Source organism: Somniosus microcephalus, chromosome 17 (genome assembly GCF_052327205.1).
Source record: "Somniosus microcephalus isolate GS21.2 chromosome 17, FLI_Smic_1.0, whole genome shotgun sequence".
Taxonomy (NCBI): domain Eukaryota; kingdom Metazoa; phylum Chordata; class Chondrichthyes; order Squaliformes; family Somniosidae; genus Somniosus; species Somniosus microcephalus.
In genome coordinates, this window is record NC_141003.1 from 58,958,612 (window position 1) to 58,982,547 (window position 23,936).

The window sequence follows — 23,936 nt, forward strand, 5'->3', positions numbered from 1 at the left end:
CCATTGGCAGGATAGGAGCACCAACGTCAGTGTTCTTGCTCAGGCCAACATCCCCAGCATCAAAGCTCTGACCACGCTCAATCAGCTCCGATGGACGGGTCACATTGTCCGCATGCCCAATACGAGACTCCCAAAACAAGCGCTCTACTCGGAGCTCCGGCACGGCAAGAGAGCCCCAGGTGGGCAGAGGAAACGCTTCAAGGACACCCTCAAAGCCTCCTTGAAAAAGTGCAACATCCCCATCGACACCTGGGAATCCCTGGCCCAAGACCGCACAAAGTGGACGAGAAGCATCCGGGAAGGCGCCGAACACCTAGAGTTTCTTCGCCGGGAGCAAGCGGAAGCCAAGCGCAAGTCAACCCAAGCACCCCACCCACCCGCCCCTTCAACCACCGCCTGCCCCACCTGTGACAGAGACTGTAGGTCCCGCATTGGACTAATCAGCCACCTGCAAGCTTATTTTTAATGTGGAAGCAAGTCATCCTCGGTTCCGCCTAAGAAGATTCTCCTCGAGTTCTATCTCACCACCGCTCCCATAAGTGGACCTCGTGTCTCCTATGAATCAAAGTGTGGCTTTACCTGTCCAATATCTAGATAAATGTAGCAAGACTCAGCAGTCAAGCAGAGAACCTTTGTTACTGTACTCTGGTATGTATCATGTGATCTTCTTGACTTTGGAAGATGGAATAAGATGCACTCTTATCAGACTATAGCTTAGGCTAGAAAGCAAAGTTTATTTAACATTAGATAGTTCATTTAACATTAAACAAGTAACTGAATAGTATTTAGTACAAACAGTAATTAGAAATTCTACTATTCCTCTTGAAATACCAAAACACCAAAGACGCTTCTCCTACACAATTCCTCATCGTTAAAATTGATCTTTGAACTGTTTCTTGCTTCTTACATGGTGAAATGCTATCATGGAGCCTTTAAACAGCTTCTATCTGACAGCTTGAGGAGGAATTTCTCCCCCTCTTTCTCTCAACAATATTAGATGATAGGTTGTCAAATACACAAGGGCCCATAATTTGCAGTCAGCAGCAAAGCAAAGGCATTCGCCATTGGCCCGAAGTAAGCTTTCCACAAAGAGATCTCAATCTCTGTGGCGAAAAGTTTGGCTTTTCCGACGCTTAATTGAAATCAGCGTAGTTTAGTGGGAATCCCATAGTGCGAGCTGCTGTGACATCAACAAGCTGTCTAAGCAGCCAATCAAATTGCAGAATTCTCACAGACAGATGAACCAGGAAGTGGGTAACAACAACAAAAAACACTGGAAAAACTCAGCAGGCCAGGGCAGCATCCGTGGAGAGAAACAGAGTTAACGTTTCAGGTCAATGACCTTTCGTCAGAACTGGAAAAAAAGCAGAAAATGGAAAGCGGGTTTAGGGGCTGGGAAAAGGGGGAGGGGATGAAAGAACAAAAGGGAAGGTCAGTGATAGGATAGAAAGCAGGAGAGATTAAGAGACATAGAGAGACATTAAGAGATATTCAAGGGAGAGGAGGTGGTAATGGCACAGGTTAAGGAACAAAGGATGGCTCTAGATGGGGTGTGAATTGCGCTGGCAGAATGAAGGACAGCTGCCACGTGGGAGGGAAGAAGAAAAAGCCAAACAAGAATTGTGGATAAAAAAAATATATCTGTGATAGGGGCCGAGGTTATGATGTTGAGTTCAGAGGGCTGTAAAGTGCCTAATCGAAAGATGAGGTGCTGTTCCTCGAGCTTATGCTGAGCTTCCGTGGAACAGTGCAACAGGCCGAGGACGGTGAGGTCTGAGTGGGAGTGGAGCGGTGAATTAAAGTGACAGGCCACCGGGAGATCGGGGTCCCCCTTACGGACTGAACGGAGGTGTTCCACAAAGCGGTCACCCAATCTGCGTTTGGTCTCCCCAATGTAGAGGAGGCCATATTGTGAGCAGCGAATACAGTATACTAAATGCGAGAAGTACAAGTAAATCGCTATTTCACCTGGAAGGGTTGTTTGGGGCCCTGGACAGTGGGAAGGGGGAAGGTATAAGGGCATGTGTTGCATCTCCTGCGCTTGCACGAGAAGGTGCCAGGTGAAGGGGAAGGGGTGCTGGGGATGGTAGAGGAGTGACTAGGGTGTCGCGGAGGGAATGGTCCCTACGGAATGCTGAAAGGGGAGGTGAGGGGAAGATGCGTTTGGTGGTGGGATCACGCTGGAGGTGGCGGAAATGGCGGAGGATGATCCGTTGAATGTGGAGGCTGGTGGGGTGAAAGGTGAGGACAAGGGGAACTCTATCATGGTTCCGGGAGGGAGGGGCAGGGGCGAGGGCAGAAGTGCGGGAGATAGAACGGACACGGTTGAGGGCCGTGTCAACCACTGTAGAGGGGAATCCTCGGTTGAGGAAAAAGGAAGACATGTCGGAAGCACTGGTATGGAAGGTGGCATCGTCAGAGCAGATGCGGCGGAGACGGAGAAACTGGGAGAATGGAAGAGAGAGTCCTTACAGGAGGCAGGGTGGGAGGAAGTGTAGTCCAGGTAGCTGTGGGAGTCAGTGGGCTTGTAGTGAATGTTAGTTAATAACCTATCCCCAGAGATGGAGACGTCGAGGAAGGGAAGGGAAGAGTCGGAGATGGACCATGTGAAGGTGAGGAAAGGGTGGAAATTGGAAGCAAAGTGAATGAAATTGTCTAGTTCAGGACGAGAGCAGGAAACAGCACCGATGCAGTCATCAATGTACCGGAAAAAAAAGGTGTGAGGGAGGGGACTCGAGTAGGACTGGAACAAAGTGTTCCACATATCCCACGAAAAGGCAGGCATAGCTAAGACCCATGCGGGTATCCATAGCAACACCTTTGATTTGGAGAAAATGAGTGGAGTCAAAGCAGAAGTTGTTCAATGTGAGAACAAGTTCAGCCAGGCGGAGGAGGGTGGTGGTGGATGGGGACTGGTTGGGCCTCTGTTCAAGGAAGAAGCGGAGCGCCCTCAAGCCATCCTGGTGGTGGATGGAGGTGTAGAAGGATTGTACGTCCAGTGAAAAGGAGGCGGTTGGGGCCGGGAAACTGGAAACTGTTAAAGTGGCGGAGGGCGTCGGAAGAGTCGCGGACGTAGGTGGGAAGAGACTGGACAAGGGGAGAAAAAAGAGTCGAGATAGGAAGAGCTAAGTTCTGTGGGGCAAGAACAGGCTGAAACGATGGGTGTACCAGGGCAGTCCTGTTTTTGGATCTTGGGAAGGAGGTAGAAGCAGGAACTGGGTAAGCTCCTTTGAGTCTAACTTTTTAAAAATGTTAAAGAGAGCAAAACAAAGATTGCTCAATTAAATCAACTACAATTGTTCACTTATTCTGATGCATTTGTATCAATACTGTCCTAATTTAAAAGTTTTCGTTTATGGTTCAGTTAGTAAGCACATTGCCCAGTGTGGAACTCAGCCAAATTGTCCAGAAGTGGTCCAGTTCCATCGTTGTATAACAGCAATGAAGCATGTTTGTCTGTTAGATTCTTTCATGTTGGTCACAGAATAAACAGGTTGACGTAAGAAAACTACTAGGCACTTGGTCTAAGTGTTAAACAAAGCTTTAATCAACTGGTTTACAACATGGAGGTCTAGTTGTGTCCTTCACTAGTTCCTGTTAAGAATGTCCTGCACAAGCTGGGCCCGTGCCCAAGTATTTATACTCTCCCTGGACAGCGCCACCCGCAGGCCGCTCAGTTGATTCATGTCACAGGTTAAGGCCTATTGCTATCTATTTCTGCAAATTGCATAGAATATACATTACAGTCTGGTTAATTTTTATACCTCAGGAAAAGGCAGCAATCACATGGGGAAAAGTCAAACCTGAAATAAAGATGAACAAACTTAAACTTCGGCTCTTTTGCGGTTAATTTTTTTTGTTGTCAGTTTCCATGATTTGACAGATTACACTGATTGCCCGGCTCTGGGGGGGGAGGGCGGGGCGGTGGCACAGTGCAACCTGTGGAGGAGCAGTGAATGACAGACCACAACTTCAGGATTTTCGAGTTAGGCTGCGCATGCGCTAAATCCTGAAGTTGCGGTCAGTTTCATCGGCGAAATGTCAGCGAACACTGCAGTTTGCAGTCATCAGGACCGCAAGGTCCGGGCAAGCTTAAGATGTTTGAATTGAATAGAATGGCTTGGTCCATTGACCTGTGTCAAATAATTTGAATAAGCAGTTGGGTGGATTTCCATCCAAGTACAATGGCAGCAATCCAACCATGCAGAGCAAAGCCTTTCTGGGCAATCCATGTCTCTGCCTTTTCCTGAGGTATAAAAATTAACCAGACTAATGTATATTCTATGCAATTTGCAGAAATAGATAGCAATAATAGGCCTTAACCTGTTTATTCTGTGACCAACATGAAAGAATCTAACAGACAAACATGCTTCATTGCTGTTATACAGCGATGGAACTGGACCACTTCTGGACAATTTGGCTGAGTTTCACACTGGGCAATGTGCTTACTAACTGAACCATGAGGGAAAACTTTTAAATTAGGACAGTATTGATACAAATGCATCAGAATAAGTGAACAATTGTAGTTGATTTAATTGAGCTGCTTGCTCAAGATATGTACAAGTTAAATTTAATTTTACTTTGGAAGTGAAACCCATCTTTTTTGTATGGGCCCTCTTGGCATCAATTACTGTGCTACTGGCAGTACAGAAACATCTCCAGGTACTCCTTCTGCTCCCACTTGCCAGCCAAAAAAAAAAATCAAGGGATATGCTAAAATTAACAATCCACTGAAACATTATTTAAAAAATCTCAAACTCCTACAAGAGCGAAATGATGCAACCAAGTTCCAGGGTTCAGATTCAGGATATAAATGACTGAAGTTTAGCTCCCATGATTTGCCTGGACTTAAACTCTGGGATTGGATCGAACTCCCTCCCCAGGTGCGTGTTAAAAGTTTTTCATTATTATGAAAGCTTAGGTAAACCAAGAAAGAATATATTTGACAATAATATCTAGTATAGCATGATTATTAAATAAAGGAAGTAAAATATTTTCAATGCCTTCCCTTGTGCAGAATTTGCTTTACTTTGTTATCCAGATTTTTTTGCCACTTTATATCTAAAGACACTTAGAGCACAAATGCAGTCCTCCAATTACACCGAATGTTCTTTGCTATAAAAGTAAAATGGAAACTTGAAATAAAGCATTCTTCATTGTGCTGCAGCAACATTTCTGACATTCCTGTAGGTGTTTTGTCATCAGTTTACAAAAGCCTTGTACTTGAACCACTCCACTCTCCTGGAAGTAGCTTTGCACTTTTCTGACAAACTTACTGGGATTGTCATTAATGCAAAGGGACAGGAGACTGAATATTTAGGACTCATGAAAAGGGCATCAGTTTGGTTCACAGAGACTTCTGGAGTTTGCATTCAATAAAACAGTAAAGTGAACTGACGAGCTTTGCAAATTGCTGAAGATGTGAACATTGATTGAGTTGACAGTCGCTGTGCATGTCAGTATTTTAAAATAAGAGAGAGTTAATGCTGCTCCAGGGTCACCAATCTACTGTTAAGGACTGACTGGAATAATGTAATTGATGCATAACTGGCACCAAAACAAACCACCACCAGATAAGAGGCTGGTGACAGTGGGTTGTTAAAAGCAAATTCATGCAGGTACTCCGTTATTTAAAACATATATACAAAATGCAGCAATGTAAAGTTTTTGTTTCAGATTTCCAGTTTTGTTTTCTTTTTATATTTGTATAGCAATGTAAAGACAAGTTGAAAACAGTCTGTATAAAACAGTGAGTATGAAACTTCTAGTTTTTATTCGTGTGAATGGAAAAGAGCATAGTACCTTCACTAGCCCCAATCTAACTGAGCTATGATATGTTAACTTTTACAGAGAGGCTGTCGAGAATAATTTTCACTAAAATGAGAACAAAATTGAGGGGGAGATAAAGAGGTAGAAACCTAAATATGCCTCGGGCTGCAAATAGTTTTGAAGATTTATCTAATTGGACAAGCGGATAGCCTGATGAGCAATAAAAAGTATAATTTCAACCTTAGTTGAGGTGCTAAATTTAAAGAGGCATTGTATTCATTAAAAAGGCGCTGAGAAAACTATTTCACATAGGGATGGAGGGGAGCCAGAACATGAATTTGCAGATTTTCATCATAATATCCTGCATAAGTGATAAGTTTGAAGTGATTGCTTTTCTTTATAAACACAATGAAATGATGTCAAACGTTTGCTAACACTCTTGCAGAAGCACAGTACTGCTCCTGGAACATAAACAAAGCATGGAAGAAAAAAAAGGTATTTTGGTCCATTACGTTCATTTCTTCTACAGACCACATACAATTCACTATCATTGACTCCACCCAACCTATCTAATTACCTGAGCAAAGATTCTACAAAGCTTTGCTCTGTCCCTCACAAAAGGTAAATCCACCAAACTTCCAGAATATTGACATCCTAAGTCCTATCGTTCCAGCAGTTCAGGAATCATTATATTCCACACAACATTCAACCAGTTCTATTTAGCATCTAAGCTCCAAATATGTTACCTTCCACACCCTTCCTCTTGCTTACATCTTCAATATATCGAAATATGTACTGAATTTCCCTCCAATTTAATTATCTGATCTAACATTATTTTAGCCGATCTACCAGGCACAAGTTTTTGATTCTAAATGCATGCTCAATATTCCTTATGACTTTTGTTGTTCTCTAGCTATACATTGATACTATAGGCCTCCAAACAGTAGTGGTAATGTAGGGGATGGCATCAAACAGGAAATTAGAGATGCATGTAACAAGAGTACTACAGTAATCATGGGTGACTTTAATCTACATATAGACTGGCCAAACCAAATTAGCAATAATACTGTGGAGGATAAATTCCTGGAGTGTGTACGAGATGGTTTTTTAGACCAGTACGTTGCGGAGCCAACTAGAGAATAGGCTATCCTAGATTGGGTATTGTGCAATGAGAAGGGGTTAATTAATAATCTTGTTGTGCGGGGTCCTTTAGGGAAGAGTGACCATAACATGATAGAATTTTTAATTAAAATGGAAAGTGAAGAAGTCCAATCCGAAACTAGGGTCCTAAATCTAAACAAAGGAAACTACGAAGGTATGAGGAGTGAGTTGGCTATGATAGATTGGGGAGCTTCATTAAAAGGCATGATGGCGGATAGGCAATGGCTAACATTTAAGGAACGAATGCATGAATTGCAACAGTTATACATTCCTTTCTGGCTCAAAAACACAAAAGGAAAAGCAGCCCAACCATGGCTAACAAAAGAAATTAAGGATAGTATTAGATCTAAAGAGGAGTCATATAAAGTTGCCAGAAAAGTAGCAAGCCTGAGGATTGGGAGCAGTTGAGAGTTCAGCAAAAAAAGGACCAAGAGATTGATTAAGAGGGGAAAAATAGAGTATGAGAGTAAACTTGCAGGGAACATAAAAGCGGATTGTAAAAGCTTCTACAAGTATGTAAAAAGAAAAAGATTAGTGAAGACAAATGTAGATCCCTTACAGTCAGAAACGAGAGAATTTATAATGGGGAACAAGGAAATGGCAGAGCAATTAAACAAATACTTTGGTTCTGTCTTCACAGAAGAGGACACAAATAACTTCCCAGAAATGCTAGGGAACCAAGGGTCTAGTGAGAAGGAGGAATAAAAGGAAATTATTAGTAAAAAAAAGTGCTGGAGAATTTAAATCGGACTGAAAGCTGATAAATCCCCAGGGCCTGATAATCTGCATCCCAGAGTACTAAAAGAGGTAGCCATGGAAATAGTGGATGCATTGGTTGTCATCTTCCAAAATTCTATAGGTTATGGAACAGTTTCTGCAGATTGGAGGGTGGCAAATGTAACCCCACTATTTAAAAAAGGAGGGAGAGAAAACAGAGAACTACAGACCGGTTAGCCTAACATCAGTAGTAGGGAAAATGCTAGAGTCTATTATGTATAAAGGATGTGATAACAAGACACTTAGAAAATATCAACAGGATTAGAGAAAGTCAACATGGATTTATGAAAGGGAAATCGTGTTTGACAAACCTACTGGAGTTTTTTGAGGATGTAACTGGTAGAATAGATAAGGGAAACCAGTGGATGTGGTGTATTTGGATTTTCAGAAGGCCTTTGATAAAGTCCCACATAAGAGGTTAGTGTGCAAAATTAAGTCATGGCAGTAGAGCTCGGACCTGTGTCATGCTCCTCCTGTAACATGTGGGAAATCAGGGACGCTTCCTGTGTCCCTGACGACTATGTGTGCGGGAAGTGTGTCCAGCTGCAGCTCATGTGGGACCGCATGACGGCCCTTGAGCTGCAGATGGACTCACTTTGGAGCATCCACGATTCTGAGAGGGGTGTGGATAGCACATTTAGTGAGTTGGTCACACCGCAGGTTAAGGCCAGCGTAGACAGTACATGGGTGACCAAAAGGCAGAGCAAGGGCAGGAAGGTAGTGCAGAAATCCCCTGGGGTTGTCTCCCTTAGCAACAGGTTCACCGTCTTAGGTACTGTTGTCGGGGGGGGTGACGCATCGGGGGAAGGCACCAGCAGCCAGGCTCATGGCACCATGACTGGCTCTGTTGCAAAGAAGGGAGGGAAAAAGAGTGGCAGGGCTATAGTAATAGGGGATTCGATTGTAAGGGGAATAGATAGGGGTTTCTGTGGTCGCGACCGAGACTCCAGGATGGTATGTTGCCTCCCTGGTGCAAGGGTCAAGGATGTCTCGGCGCGGGTGCAGAACATTCTGGAGGGGGAGGGGGAACAGCCAGTTGTCGTGATACATGTTGGTACCAACGACGTAGCTAAAAAAAGGGAAGAGGTCCTACAAGTAGAATTTAGGGAGTTAGGAGCCAAGCTAAAAAGTAGGACCTCGAAGGTAGTAATCTCTGGATTACTACCAGTGCCACGTGCTAGTAAGAGTACAGAGAACAGGATAGTTAGGCTAAATACGTGGCTTGAGCAGTGGTGTAAGAGGGAGGGTTTTAAATTTTTGAGGCATTGGAACCAGTTTTGTGGTAGGTGTGACCTATACAAAAGGGACGGTCTACACCTGTGCAGAGATGGAACTGATGTTCTCGGGGTAATTTTTGATAAAGCAGTTCGGGAGCATTTAAACTAGTATGGCAGGGGGCTAGAAACCTATGTAGTGAAATAGAGGAAAGTGAAAGGCAGACAGAAATAAATGGTAAAAGGGTGAGGAACAAAAAACAAAGGGCCAAACTAATTCATAAAAAATGTGAGCATAAAAAAAGCCTGAGGGTTTTATACCTTAATGCGAGAAGCATCAGGAACAAGGTAGATGAATTAGCTGTGGAAATAGAGGTTAATAATTATGATCTAATTGGGATTACGGAAACATGGTTGCAGGGTGAGCAGGGCTGGGAGCTTAACATACAGGGGTATTCAGTATTTAGGAAGGATCGACAAAAAAGAAAGGGAGGAGGGGTAGCATTGCTAGTAAAAGAGGGGATAAATGCAATTGAAAGGAAGGATATTAACTCAGTTAATACAGAATCTATATGGGTGGAGCTAAGAAATAGCGAGGGGCGAAAAACATTAATAGGAGTGGTATATAGGCCTCCAAATAGTAAAATAGAGGTTAGGGAGGGCATCACGAGGGAAATTAGAGAAGCGTGCAATAAGAGCACAGCTGTCATCATAGGTGACTTTAACTTACATATAGATTGGACTAGCCTAATCAGTAAAAATAATGAGGAGGAGGAATTCCTTGAGTGTTTAAGGGATGGTTATCTGGATCAATATGTCGAGGAACCAACTCGGGAACAGGCTATATTGGACTGGGTACTGTGCAATGAGAAGGGACTAATCAGTAATCTTGTTGTACGGGGACCCTTGGGTCAGAGCGATCATAACATGATCGATTTCTCACTCGAAATGGAGAGCGAAGAAATTGACTCAGAGACTAAGGTCCTGAATTTAAACAAGGGGAATTATGATGCCATGAGACGGGAACTGAGTAGGTCTGATTGGACAACGTTCCTGAGAGGACTGGAGGTAGATAAACAATGGCAAACATTTAAAGATAGAATGACAAAATTGCAAAAATTGTTTATACCAATCTGGCATAAAAGGAAATCTAAAAAGGTGACTCAACCGTGGATAACAGGGGAAATTAGAGACAGCATAAAATCCAAAGATAGGGCGTATAAAATAGCCAAAAAAAGCGCCAGAGCGGAAGATTGGGAACAGTTTAAGATAGAGCAAAGGAGGGCAAAGGGCATGATCAAGAGGGGCAAAATAGCTTACGAAAACAAGCTGGCGGAAAATATAAAAACTAACTCCAAAAGCTTTTATAAATATATCAAAAGGAAAAGACAGGTGAAAACCAAAGTTGGTCCATTGCAGTCAGATACGGGGGAATATATAATGGGAAATAAGGAAATGGCAGATCAACTAAATGCATACTTTGGGTCAGTCTTTACGAAGGAAGACACAAAAAACCTCCCTGGGATATCGGGAAAAATAGGGACATTGGCAAAGGAGGAACTGACGCAAATCAATATCTCTAAGGATATGGTGTTAAGGAAGCTAAAGGGATTGAAGGTGGACAAATCCCCAGGGCCTGATAACATGCATCCTAGGGTACTGAAGGAGGTGGCCCTAGAGATAGCGGATGCACTAAGGATGATTTTTCAGAATTCATTAGACTCGGGAACAGTGCCGATGGATTGGAGGGTAGCTAACGTTACCCCACTATTCAAAAAGGGGGGTAGGGAAAAAGCAGGTAATTACAGACCTGTAAGCCTTACATCAGTTGTGGGCAAAATGCTGGAGTCCATCATTAAGGATGAAATAGCGGAGCACTTAGCAAATGGGGACAGGATAGGACAGAGTCAACATGGATTTACAAAGGGTAAATCGTGCTTGACTAATCTATTGGAATTTTTTGAGGGAGTAACTGGTAGAATAGATGGGGGAGAGCCAGTAGATGTGGTGTACCTGGACTTCCAAAAGGCCTTCGATAAGGTCCCACATAAAAGATTAGCATGGAAAATTGAGGCTCATGGGATAAAGGGGAAAGTTTTGGCGTGGATAGGGAACTGGCTGTCAGATAGAAAACAGAGAGTTGGAATAAACGGCTCATTTTCTGAATGGCAGGCAGTAACAAGTGGGGTACCACAGGGATCTGTCCTGGGCCCCCAGCTGTTCACAATTTACATTAATGACCTGGATCAGGGAGTCGGATGCAGCATTTCCAAATTTGCAGACGACACTAAACTAGGAGGTGGGGTGGGCTCAGAGGAAGAGACCAGGAAGCTCCAGAGCGATTTGGACAGACTGGGCGATTGGGCGGATAAATGGCAGATGCACTATAATGTGGACAAGTGCGAAGTTATCCACCTTGGGTGCAGGAACGGGAGGGCAAATTATTATTTAAATGGCAATAGATTGGGAGAGGGGGAAGTACAGAGAGACCTGGGTGTTCTTGTACACCAGTCACTGAAGGCGAGCATGCAGGTGCAACAGGCGGTCAAGAAGGCAAACGGTATGCTGGCCTTCATAGCAAAAGGGTTAGAATACAGGAACAGGGATACCTTGCTGCAGCTGTACAGGGCACTGGTGAGACCACACCTCGAGTACTGTGTACAGTTTTGGTCGCCTCATCTGAGGAAGGATGTTCTTGCCATGGAGGGGGTGCAGCGGCGATTCACCAGGCTGATACCAGGAATGGCGGGAATGACCTATGAGGAGAGACTATGTAGTTTAGGGATGTACACACTGGAGTTTAGAAGATTGAGAGGGGACCTCATAGAAGTGTATAAAATTCTGACAGGTCTAGACAGACTGGATGCAGAAGGAATGTTTCCCTTGGCGGGTGAAAACAGAACTAGAGGACATAATTTAAGGATAAGGGCTAAACCATTTAGGACAGAGATGAGGGGGAATTTCTTCACTCAGAGAGTGGTGAACCTGTGGAACTCATTGCCACAGAGGGCAGTGTACGCCAGCTCATTAAATATATTTAAGAGGGAATTAGATATATTTCTACGGGCAAAAGGGGTTAAGGGTTACGGAGAGAAGGCGGGGACGGGATACTGAATTAAAGGATCAGCCATGATCTCATTAAATGGCGGAGCAGGCACGAAGGGCCGAATGGCCTACTCCTGCTCCTATCTTCTATGTATCTATGTATCTATAAAGCACATGGGATTGGGGGTAATATACTGGCATGGATTGAAAATTGGTTAAAACAGACAGGAAACAGAGAGTAGGAATAAATGGGTCTTTTTCGGGGTGGCAGGCGTGACTAGTGGGGTACCGCAGGGATCAGTGCTTGGGCCCCAGCTATTCACAATACAGGAAACTAGTTTAAACGGCACCTAAATATCCGGAATTCTCTATTAACCGGCAAAATTCTCACTCCGAAAACAACACCTCAATAACCGGCAATGTTGCCGAGTCCAAGTCCCCCGCGGTGGCCGAGTTAGTCAGTGGGGGTAGTTCTCCAAACTGCCACTACTCGGCTTTTTGGCGCTGTCGGAAGTCGGAACACCTCAATACCCCTGTAACAGGAGTGTGACTCTCCCGCGCTGCCGGTAGTCTCTTCTGATCCGCCATTTTACAGGGGTACTGTGTGTCTCCCACGCTGCTGGTAGTCATTGCATTGCATTACCCTCAACTGGCAGTACTGTACTTAATCAAGCATCTTCCACCATCCATTTAACACAACATTCTGTAGGTGAGTACCCAATTACTGTATACTGCATATTTATTGATTTTTTAAAATTTTTCTTTGTTAAAAATAGCCTCGGTAGATAACTCTCTCCGTCATCTGGAATTTTTAATCAACCGGCAACACGGCGGTCCCGTCTGTGCCGGATACCAAAGAGTTTTCTGTATATATCAATGATTTGGATGAGGGAACCAAATGTAATATTTCCAAGTTTGCCGACAACACGAAACTAGGTGGGATTGTGGGTTGTGAGGAGGATGCAAAGAGGCTTCAAGGCGATTTAGACAAGTTGAGTGAGTGGGCAAATACATGGCAGATGCAGTACAACGTGAATAAATGTGAAGTTATCCACTTCGGTAGTAAAAACAGAAAGGTAGAGTATTATTTAAATGGTGCTAGATTGGGAAATGCTGATGTACAAAAGGGACCTGGGTGTCCTTGTACACCAGTCACTGAAAGCAAACATGCAGGTGCAGCAAGCAGTTAGGAAGGCAAATGGTATGTTGGCCTTCATTGCAAGAGGATTTGAGTACAGGAGCAAGGATGTCTTACTACAGTTGTACAGGGCCTTGGTGAGACCACACCTGGAGTACTGTGTGCAGTTTTGGTCTCCTTACCTAAGGATATACTTGCCATAGAGTGAGTGCAGTGAAGGTTCACCAGACTGATTCCTGGGATGGCAGGACCATCGTATGAGGAGAGATTGGGTTGACTAGGCCTGTATTCACTAGAGTTTAGAAGAATGAGAGGGGATCTCATTGAAACGTATAAAATTCTGACAGGGCTAGACAGACTGGATGCAGGGAGGATGTTTCCCATGGCTGGGGGGTCTAGAATGAGGGGTCACAGTCTCAGGATACGGGGTAGGACATTTAGGACTGAGATGAGGAGAAATTTCTTCACTCAGAGGGTGGTGAACCTGTGGAATTCTCTACCACAGAAGGCTGTGGATGCAAAGTCACTGAATATATTTAAGGAGATAGATAGATTTCTAGACACAAAAGGCATCAAGGGGTATGGGGAGAGAGCGGGAATATGGTATTGAGATAAAGGATCAGCCATGATCATATTGAATGGCGGAGCAGGCTCGAAGGGCTGAATGGCCTACTCCTGCTCCTATTTTTCTATATTTCTGTTTCTATCCCTAAAATTGCTCTGAATTGATGGACTGAAATTTTGCTGCAATCTGCCTATCTATTTCTCTCTTGACTTTTCTAATATTCATTTGTTACCCCCAACTGAATTTTGTTTAATTCCCATTCTCAAAGTCCTTTTTTCTTTGTATATTTTTTAAATGGGCATCGTTACTTTTGACGTCCTCATTCAGCTATATTTGAGGTCATTGAAATTTCTCACATAAATGCCTATAGTTCTATGCAAACCTTATAATCATATGAATGCATTAAAATCTGAAGCTCTGATTAAAAAAAATTAAAAGTCTTGTGCTCGACCTGAGAAGCACATCGGCTCATAAAGGGTGCAATGCCGTCAGTATCATAAGGGTCTTATCTCATTAACTCACATTATTAAAATGTCATGTCTGGAATACTGTATGTCTAATGTAATACTGATAGACCAACCTACAACATTACTTGCTCAATGATAACCATATGACACCACAGAACAATCAGATCCCTAGAAGAACACTTTATTTTCCACTTTCTATTTTTTAATTATTTCTAACTTTCTTCCTTTGTATTCTTTTCCCCCTACACGGTTCCCAGCCTCTCTGCTCTTCCCCAACCCTACCTCACCTCCCAACCAAACACAGCTGCATGCTACATAATAAGAACATAAGAAGTAGGAGCAGGAGTTGGCCATTCGGCCCTTCGAGCCTGCTCCGCCATTCAATAGGATCATGGCTGATCCGAACCTAAACTCACATCCACTTCCCTGCCTGCTCCCCGCAACCCCTAATTCCCTTATCAGCTAGGAAACGGTCTATCTCCGTTTTAAATTTATTTAATGTCGCAGCTTCCACAGCTCACTGAGGTAGCAAATTCCATAGATTTACTACCCTCTGAGTGAAGAAGTTTCTCCTCATCTCAGTTTTGAAAGGGCAGCCCCTTATTCTAAGATTATGCCCCCTAGTTCTAGTCTCACCCATCAGTGGAAACATCCTCCCCACATCCACCCGATCAAGCCCCCTCACAATCTTATATGTTTCGATAAGATCGCCTCTCATTCTTCTGAATTCCAATGAGTAGAGTCCCAACCTACTCAACCTTTCCTCATAAGTCAACCCCCTCATCTCCGGAATCAACAGAGTGAACCTTCTCTGAACTGCCTCGAGAGCAAGTATATCTTTTCTTAATTATGGAAACTAAAACTGTACGCAGTATTCCAGGTGTGGCCTCACCAGTACCCTGTATAACTGAAGCAAGTCCTGTTCAATCTCTATATCCCATTTGGATTCTCTGCTTGACTCAACTCCATTCCAGCCTCTTCCTTACCTGACAACCACCAAACCTGGCACCTGTCTGCCCACCCAACCTTGAATGGCATCTGGTGTAGCATCCAGCCTCCCCTCCATCACTCCCTGGCTGACAGCCTCCAGCCCAACTTATGTTTTTTTCTTGCCCATTTTTCTCCCAGTGCTAGGAAATGAGGCGCCTGGGGCAAGTGAGTTTTTATTGTGTGTTCCTTCAGACATCACAGCTGTGTTCCAGAAAGAGATACATAAAGAGAGGAGAGAAAATCTGGGAGAGACAGAGAGAGAAGACACAAGGTATACAGAAAAGAGAACTGACAAAGGGTGGGGGTGGGGGGATGGATTTCTACAAAGAAGGAGGTAGCTACGGTAAACTACCTCTTTCGTATGGTAGTAGCAAAAAAACAAATTAAATATCAATATTGAAGTCAGATATCCAGGTCAAAGCTTCCAGTGCAACAGCATGGATATCTTGTAGACTGCCTGCGAATTTCCTGAGGGCAGTGCTCAATGATGTGCTCCAGGGTCTGATTAGGAGCTCCACAGTCACATGATGGGGATGCTTTAATCTTCCATCTATGGAGAAGGTGGCAGCATCTACCATGACCTGTTCTGCGGCGGCTGATGGTTGTCCACTGTTTGTGAGAAAGGTTTGATCAGGTTGTACTGTGGGCTCCTCTATAAAGAATTGCAGTTCTTCCAAGCATTTCCCGGTGAGAGTAGTAGCTAAGGTAAAGAGGTCACCTTGTCCCTTTCCGGAACTAGGAATGACTGTGGTGATGATAATGATTGCGTTTTAAACAGTAGGTGAGCTAAATACAGTCAGTAGTCATCTCGTTCCCAGGAACTTATTAATTACAATAAAGGATAGGTATTTCCAGCCAACTTTATTTGCATCAAAACAAATTTAAAAAAACCTGTTAGAGTGTAGGAGACTGTGTGGCTTCTGCTCTCCTTTCCATCTCCCTCCTCCTGCTCCAAATTCAATAGCAGAGCCTTCAGCCATTTTCCCCCTCCACTGTGGAACTTTCCTAAACCCCTCCATCTTGTTACCTCTGTCCCTACTTACAAAAGTCTCTTCAAATCCTACTTCCTCAACCATGCTTTCAACTACTTCCACTAAATCTTCTCCTATTACAGCTCAGCATCTGTTCTTGCATCTTGGGATGCTTTACTACATTAAAAAGGTACTAGGTAAATGCAATATGCTGTTGTTGATGGATGGAACGCATTGTACATGCATGTCTAGGTCAGACAATTATTAAGTGAGATTTCATGAAAAAACAAAAAGACTGATTTTAGTCCTATGAAATAAACATTGTTTAAACAATCCTTTTTTTCCCCCTCAGTAAGTTCAAAAGAAAGTGTATTTTTCTTCCTCCTCACAAACTCAGTCAGATTTGATGGGTCTGCTTTTACTTCTGGGACCAGCTTTAAATCCAGCGAGACTAATGGGTTTAAAATCTCCATACCAGGCCCTTGTAACAATCCTATATGAAACTTGTCTGGACAGTCTCGAGACACTTTCTAGCAGTTGCCACAGCACAAAATTTGCAATTTTACTTAGACAGGCTACAAGGGTAGCTGATGGGGAAGAGCAAAGGTTCACATGGGTACAGTGAAGCTACAAGCCAAGATTTTCCAATCGTTTGGCAGGGGATGTGATTGGAAGTTAGGGAGGAGATCGTGCTCACCAGATCGCCGCCCTTAATGCAATTGATTGGCTTTTCTTGGGGGTGGGGTTGGGGGAGGGGCAAGAAGCTCTCACGAAAAAACTGGCAAGATGTTCATTTAAAGATAACAACATTTAAATATATGTTAATGACTGCATGCATGATTCATGTAGAAATGTGACATGCACTCATCTTGTCCATATAAAATTGGTGTTCAAGGTTACATGTTGACAGGATGTTAGCATTTAAAGGGCAGAATTTGTTAGTTTGATATTTGGAGCCTATGGGAGAAAAATATTGCAGATGCTTTTTGAATTCACTATATTTTCATATTGTTTACACTATGAATTCTGGCACTGCAAGTTTCAGTTGCTGCAATTTAAATTAGGTCCATGAAGGAATTCCTTTATATTTGGATCAAGAGGAAAAAAGGGATGCCAGGCAAGTGAGGATATGCCAGAGGAAGACAGACTACACCCAACATTAACCTAGAACCCCAGCATAAAGGCAGAAGTTCATTTACCTGGATTTCAGTGAAATTCTGTCTTTGTAGACTGTGATTCACCAAGGAGGCTGTGACAGACGGTGCCGCATGCTGGATAATGGTTTTCAAAGTCACCACAACCTCAGGCTCCTTCTAGGGTGCTACAGCAGGCATTTTTAGCAGCATCCTATTCAGAGTACATGTATTAAGCAGGTCATGCCTTGTTTGGCAGAACAAGCAACTAAATCACAGTTCTCAGACAACTGGCAACACACGAGAAGGCACAGTAATTTTTTTCAAAAGGCAAAATTCTTCAAAGTGCAGGGTGCCATTAATGGTATCCATGTGGCCCCATGAGCTCCAGTCTGCAGTAGCTGCACATTTATGGACTACAATGGCAGCTTGTCTGTGACCATCAGCATAGGATCATGCACGTCAATGCCCATTCCCAGACAGCAGTCGTGATGTGATTATTTTAAGGAAATCCATCATGCCCCCGTTATTTAACCCAAGTAGAGTGCAATGTTGGTTTCTTGGAGACCAAGGCTATTCTGAAGCGCTGACACCTTTCTGACAGCTGTGAAAAGCTGCAAAGTATAGATACAATGAGGTACAACTACAAAAATCATTACCAAACATATTATAGCCATGTTGAAGCAGCACTTCAGATACCTTTACAGATCTAGGGTGCCTGAGAATTTAGCTCAGCCAAAGTCTCCAGAGTCTGGAGAATTAGCTCAGCCAAAGTCTCCAGAGTCTGGAGAATAAACACAGGGTTATCACTAGATTCATTTTTCACACAGATGCTATTAGAACAAGGAATACTTTACCACAAAGGCCTATTGAGGTAAAGACTATAACATCATTTGAAATTAAATTGGATAATCATTTGAAAAATAATTTAAAAGGTTATGGAAAAGGGCAGCTCAAGTTGAAGAGATAGCATTAGCACAATGGCAAAGGGCTGCAGGGCCTCCTTTTGTGGTGCAATTTCTATGATTCAGGTGCAGATTCAGACTTGCGTAGGGAGCACACTATTGGTTGGAGCAGAAAATTGCAGCTAATTGAAGGTTAAAAAGACTTGCATTTATATAGTGCCTTTCACGACCACTGGATGTCTCAAAGCGCTTTACAGCCAATGAAGTATTTTTTGAAGTGGAGTCACTGTTGTAATGTGGGAAACGTGGCAGCCAATTTGCACACAGCAAGGTCCCACAAATAGTAATGTGATAATGACCAGATAATCTGTTTTTATTGTTATGCTGGTTGAGGGATAAATATTGGCCAGGACACCGGGGATAGCTCCCCTGCTCTTCTTCGAAATAGTGCCATGGGATCTTTTACGTCCACCCTGAGAGAGCAGACGGGGGCCTCGGTTTAACGTCTCATCCGAAAGATGGCACCTCCGACAGTGCAGCACTCCCTCAGCACTGCACTGGAGTGTCAGCCTAGCTTTATGTGCTCAAGTCCCTGGGATGAGTTAAAGGGGTGAGGCAATTAAAGCGGAGTGCCTTCAGTAGCTTACCACCACCAGGCAACTATGGGCAGAATGCCAGAAGGGAGTAAATGGTGTGCAGAACGGACGCACCCCAAATTAGTATTCAAATAAAGCACCAGCCTGTTTGAGGTAGATGCTTCTACCATAGCTGGTCCTGCCTACCAGAAAATACACTGGAGTGCAAGCGGGCAGAGTTCCAGTGGAAATGATTTCCGCCTGCTTTCCAATACCAGCTGCTATTATGTTTTGTTTTGTTCCTGCTACCAAAGTAACTACATTTCTCCCCTGAACCAGTTGAAAAAGTGTGTTGACAATTTCAATAATAGCAAAAAAATGTCAGCTTTATAAAGTGCAAGACTATTTATAGATACAAAATGCATAACTTTTTTAGATTTATGGAATGTGTGGTTCCTGAATCCACATTGATACAGTGAGTACCATACAAGGCTCCCATCATTAGATTTCAAATCAAAGTTCAATTTGTAAATCTCATTCTCCAAGCACCTGGCTAGTTCATAGACAATTATTTCTATACATGTTTTAAATGAGAATAAAACAGGAACTTTTATAATTCTAACAGAGCATGATTTGTGATTTAACACAATATGAACTTCTTGGTCCACACTCAAGTGAAACAGTTTGCTTTCAGGAGTAAGAAGCGGCCTGCACAAAGACATTTCCACTCTCACTTCGTCACACCTGTCAACCCATTTCTAGAGATGAAGCAGTTTGCTGATACAGGGATAGTATTATAGGACACATTAAATGATCATACGCGAGAACCCTTTCTTCAGCAAATACATTCGACTTCAAGAGCTAATTTTTCCATTTAATATGAGCTTTCAGACGGAGAAGACAATGCTAAGAAAACCAGTATTTTTTCTTCAATAAATTACGTCAAGATTTTTGATGAGGTTAAGCAGAAATATCCAACCCTAGTCATAAGATATTGGTGGCTCAGTGTCAAGACTGCATCAGAGTAAGCGTTTGAAATCTTTTGTTTTACCTTTTAATCTTTCCATTTTATAACTCTAATGTATTTTATTTGTTTTTATTCAATAAAAAGGTATCATTCATCTGATTATTCCAAGTCCATCATACATATTTTCACTATGCAAGCACTGATTTGACAAAAGTGAAGGCAACAGAGGAATATGTAACCAATGATAGTGAATTAGAGTTTAGCAATACGTTTCCATAAGTATAAACTTGAAATGAAAATTGGAACACCATGTTTATCCGTGAAACATCAATCTTAACTTTTGCAAAGTGTTTGTCCCGTGGCCAGTAAAATTACCAATCACACTCGCAAAACAAAATATCCAGCAATCAACTGTTAATTTAAATATGTTAAACAAGTGACCTGACCTCATGGACTCTGAGAAACTGATCACAAAATGAATATTTTTGTATTTTGACAAGTAATCATTTTTATACTGTTATGTATAAAACAAGTTTTTTTAATGTTCCGTTATTATGGCTTAAATATTATGGATTTGTGCAGAGGCAGAGTGGTCAAAGTCAGCCAGTGGCATGGAAGTTGTTAAATACAATGGATCAAAGCATAACAGTACAATGGGTTCTATGATCACTTTGACAGTAAAATATGTTGATACTGTAGGTGGCCAAGTCCAGGGCAAACAGTCAAGTCCAAACTAGCTGTCTGGCTTTGGTTTATTTAGGATGCGAGAACAGTATTGCTACTTCCTTCTCACAAGATGTCGGTAGTTTATGCTGTAACAATTGCGTTACAGAATATTTAGAAATTAAGCACAAGATCTTTTGCTTTATACTCTCATTTATTTTCAATTTTTTTCTCCCTTTCAATGCCATACATATCATCTATAGCAGAGATGCAGAGCTGGAAGTACACTGCTCTTAGACATCCCCAATATCATTAGTAGCTGATTGCCAATAGCCTCGCCATAGTGGCCAGGAGTTGACTTTTCCTCCAATATCCGTCCTTCCTACAAAGCAACACTTGGTATCCACTGCCACTCTTCATTAGTGAGATAATTCAGATTGGGAACTCGATGGAGTGGAGACTCAAATCTGCACTCCACAATGCTGCATGCCAATGTTACAAGCTATTCTATCAGACTACTTGAGGTGGTCATATTTTTGGTTTAAAAAAAGTGGATGAAAAGCAGGCCGTTTGATTTAATTCCTTTGTGTGATATGTCTAGCACAAAACATAGCAAAATTGAGATTTTCAAAGAGCATTTAGATAGCACATTGAAATTAGTGCATTAATGAATTATCTTGTTCTCCCTACCATTTCCCCACATAGTTAGCTCTCTATCTCAGCCAGGCTGAGGAAGGCACTAAGTGGAAGGAATCTGCTTCTGGGGGAAATAGGGAAAATCACTAGGCGAGTCCGTTTCTTACACACGCTCAATTCAAGAGCCACTGGTAGAGGTTTGAGAACAGGTCATGTTCCAGGGCTTTTGGTTGGAACATACTATGTAAACACAACTGCCCCCCCCCCACCAATGTTCAAATTTTTGAGTGGCAATATAGTTAGAACTGCTGATCCAGTGTGAGGAAAGCAAGTAGAAGCAATTCCTTTAAACATTTATTGTTCTCTATTGAGTTCTGAAATAAAATGTCTGTTAAAACCTTTATTTCAGCATTTCACTTGTTTAATCCCAGAATTACAAAAATTTAAAAGGCAAAAAGCTTCAATAATCAACTTGATTCCTTAATCATACACCACAGTAGAAACAATTATAGACAGCAACCTTTTAAATCTAATTATTGAATTCAGGTCTGAATGGCTGCCTTTACAAAACAGTAGTCAACATATCTATTTTATGTTTAGGTGAGTTGAAGTGTTAAGAAGCTAATTTGTACCCTATAACTGTGTAAAAGGTAACACAATGCCTTTTGCATTTTAATTCTGACTTGCGGTGTCAAACTAGGCACCTGACTTGGCTCAATCTCAAAGGTCTGGCTTCCTTGCCTACATCAATATTAGAAAAAGATGAACCAACAGCTATAACATTTCAATCCTTCATTAAAAAGTTTTTACAAAGCCAATCTCTCTTAACTTTATAACAGTAAGCATCCTGAATGCTAATAAACTGAATCTGGATTCATTTACTGACGAGAATGACCTTCACTACTTAGCTGCAGATTGGTTGATTTGTAAGTAATAGGACATTTAGCCTCATTAGCTATTCCCAAAATAAACCACGGTCCAGGTGTCATTATTATTTGTTCTCTTAGTGACCAGACTACATTGTGAGGATTGCACAATCATCCGTAATGCGCTCTATGCGTTGCATATTCTGTCTATAATTTAATAGTACTGAAACGCTAATTGAATACGAAACTAAACATGCCTGCATGTTTTAAAATAATATATTACAACCTTACAGGAAAAGTGCAGTACATTCATCTTACAGCTGTTTCCCACTAATTAGTCCCAGTGGATGAACAATTGCCAGTACTTGAATTGAATTGGTTAAATAGCATGCTTGAATACAAATACGTCACCTGATTCCATCATATTAGGGCAACCAGTCTGGAACGAAGGGGACATTTCTTTTTTTTGTAGGATTATACTTTAAAACTTAAAGCACCGTACCTTCTACTTTCATTAAAATTACTTCAAAGAGCTTAACATATTCATTTTCAGTATAATTATTTAATTTTTCCTTTTGGAGATTGCCGGAATCTCCTGTGCTGATAAAAGATTGACACTTTTGCTTCCTACTGCTCAAGTCAAGCTGTTTTTTTCCATGTTAATTCAACCCCACGCAAGGCTGACCTGAACTCTCACTTTTGGCTTACAGGGAACAGTCTGCTGTAGTTCACACATGTACAGTGGAGATACTGTGCTGGGCATTCCGCTATCATCTGCCTGACTGTGAATACAGCCCACAGGATAGAAATGACCCGTGAGTGCACTGTATGCTCGCACATCGGAAATGTATCCACTTTATTTTAAAACGTAGACTGGTCTGGGACTGACAGCTGTCCCAGCAAAAGGTTTTTACACTTGAGTTGAGCCCACACACAAAGCCTACTCAGGCCTGCCAGCTTAGTTTAATACACCCCAGCTCCAGTACAGACTCTTTGAAGGACAGAGATTTAGGAATAGAAAGGGAATGGTTCACAACAAAGGAGGAAACCCCAAAGGATTCATTTGTCTTCATAACTCATATCAGCAAGCATGCGGACGGTCAAATAAATCATGTTAATATGGTTCCATTTTTAACCTTGCTCTTAATGTAAACATTAAAATATGAAACACTCCGGTGGCTCGCAAAAACAAAGAACTGCTTCTTTTAAATATGCAGACTTTAACCAGATGCATGTCAATTTTATAATAGATATGTATTTCCACACATCATATCATGTGAAAGAACTACACTTGTTTCACCCAGAAACAAATTGTTACACTATTATGTTAATCTAGACACTAAAACCCATAAGCAACATCCCTTTAAATACAAAAAGTGACCTACCATGATATTCTTGACCAGGGACATAATATCCTGGGTTTCCCGCAATATGAAGCGACATCAACACCTCTCCCTGTTCTCCATCGCCCTCCAGTTCTCCATGGTGGGTACAAAGGAAAAAGAATGGGGCAAACCTTGGGTAAAACCCCACTGACCCGTATACAAAATCTGGCAAGAATATTCCAACCAGAAAGAGCAAAGTCCAAGAGTTAAAGCATTGCTTTTTATCCATATCTCGATCCTCTTCGTATTCCGTTCTGCTGGGAACCCGGTTCTTGTGAATGAGAGTATTTTTTTTGCTGTATTAAAGAGATTACAAGTTTAATGTCAGGGAGCTGCTGTTGGGAAAGTCATAAGCCAGGAACTGTAGGAACTGCCAGCTGTCAGCTGTTTCTACTGCATTCTAATACATCAGCTCCATAAGCTGCAATACAGCTTTCAAACACGTCTTCCTCAGAGCATATTCTGTTCCACTTTCCAGCCCCCTCCCACGTGCCTCAAGGCGTGTCTTTTTTTCTTAACTTTGTTTTAGGAGGGCAAACGCCTTCCCTTCAGTCAGAACACTGACTAAAACTGGAAGCTGATCAGGCATAAAATGCAGTGACTGGAAATAATTTATTTCCCCTGCTGCTTTTACTGGAGTGCTGAAAAACTCCACCTTCTCAGATTAACATCAGACAGAGGAAGCCATTCCTCACCCATTCTCTCTGAC

At 42.3% G+C, this 23,936-nt stretch overlaps 1 protein-coding gene across 1 annotated transcript in view; it reads right to left on the reverse strand.

The window, feature by feature from the left end:
* The window catches only part of reln (reelin), a 391,712-nt gene extending 368,145 nt beyond the window's left edge, over positions 1 to 23,567 (reverse strand). The window contains exon 1 of the mRNA XM_086010451.1: positions 23,228 to 23,567. Within this exon, the coding sequence (XP_085866577.1) occupies positions 23,228 to 23,456 (229 nt within the window). The 5' untranslated portion in view covers positions 23,457 to 23,567. The remainder of the gene's footprint in view (positions 1 to 23,227) is intronic.
* Between the last annotated feature and the right edge of the window lie 369 nt (positions 23,568 to 23,936).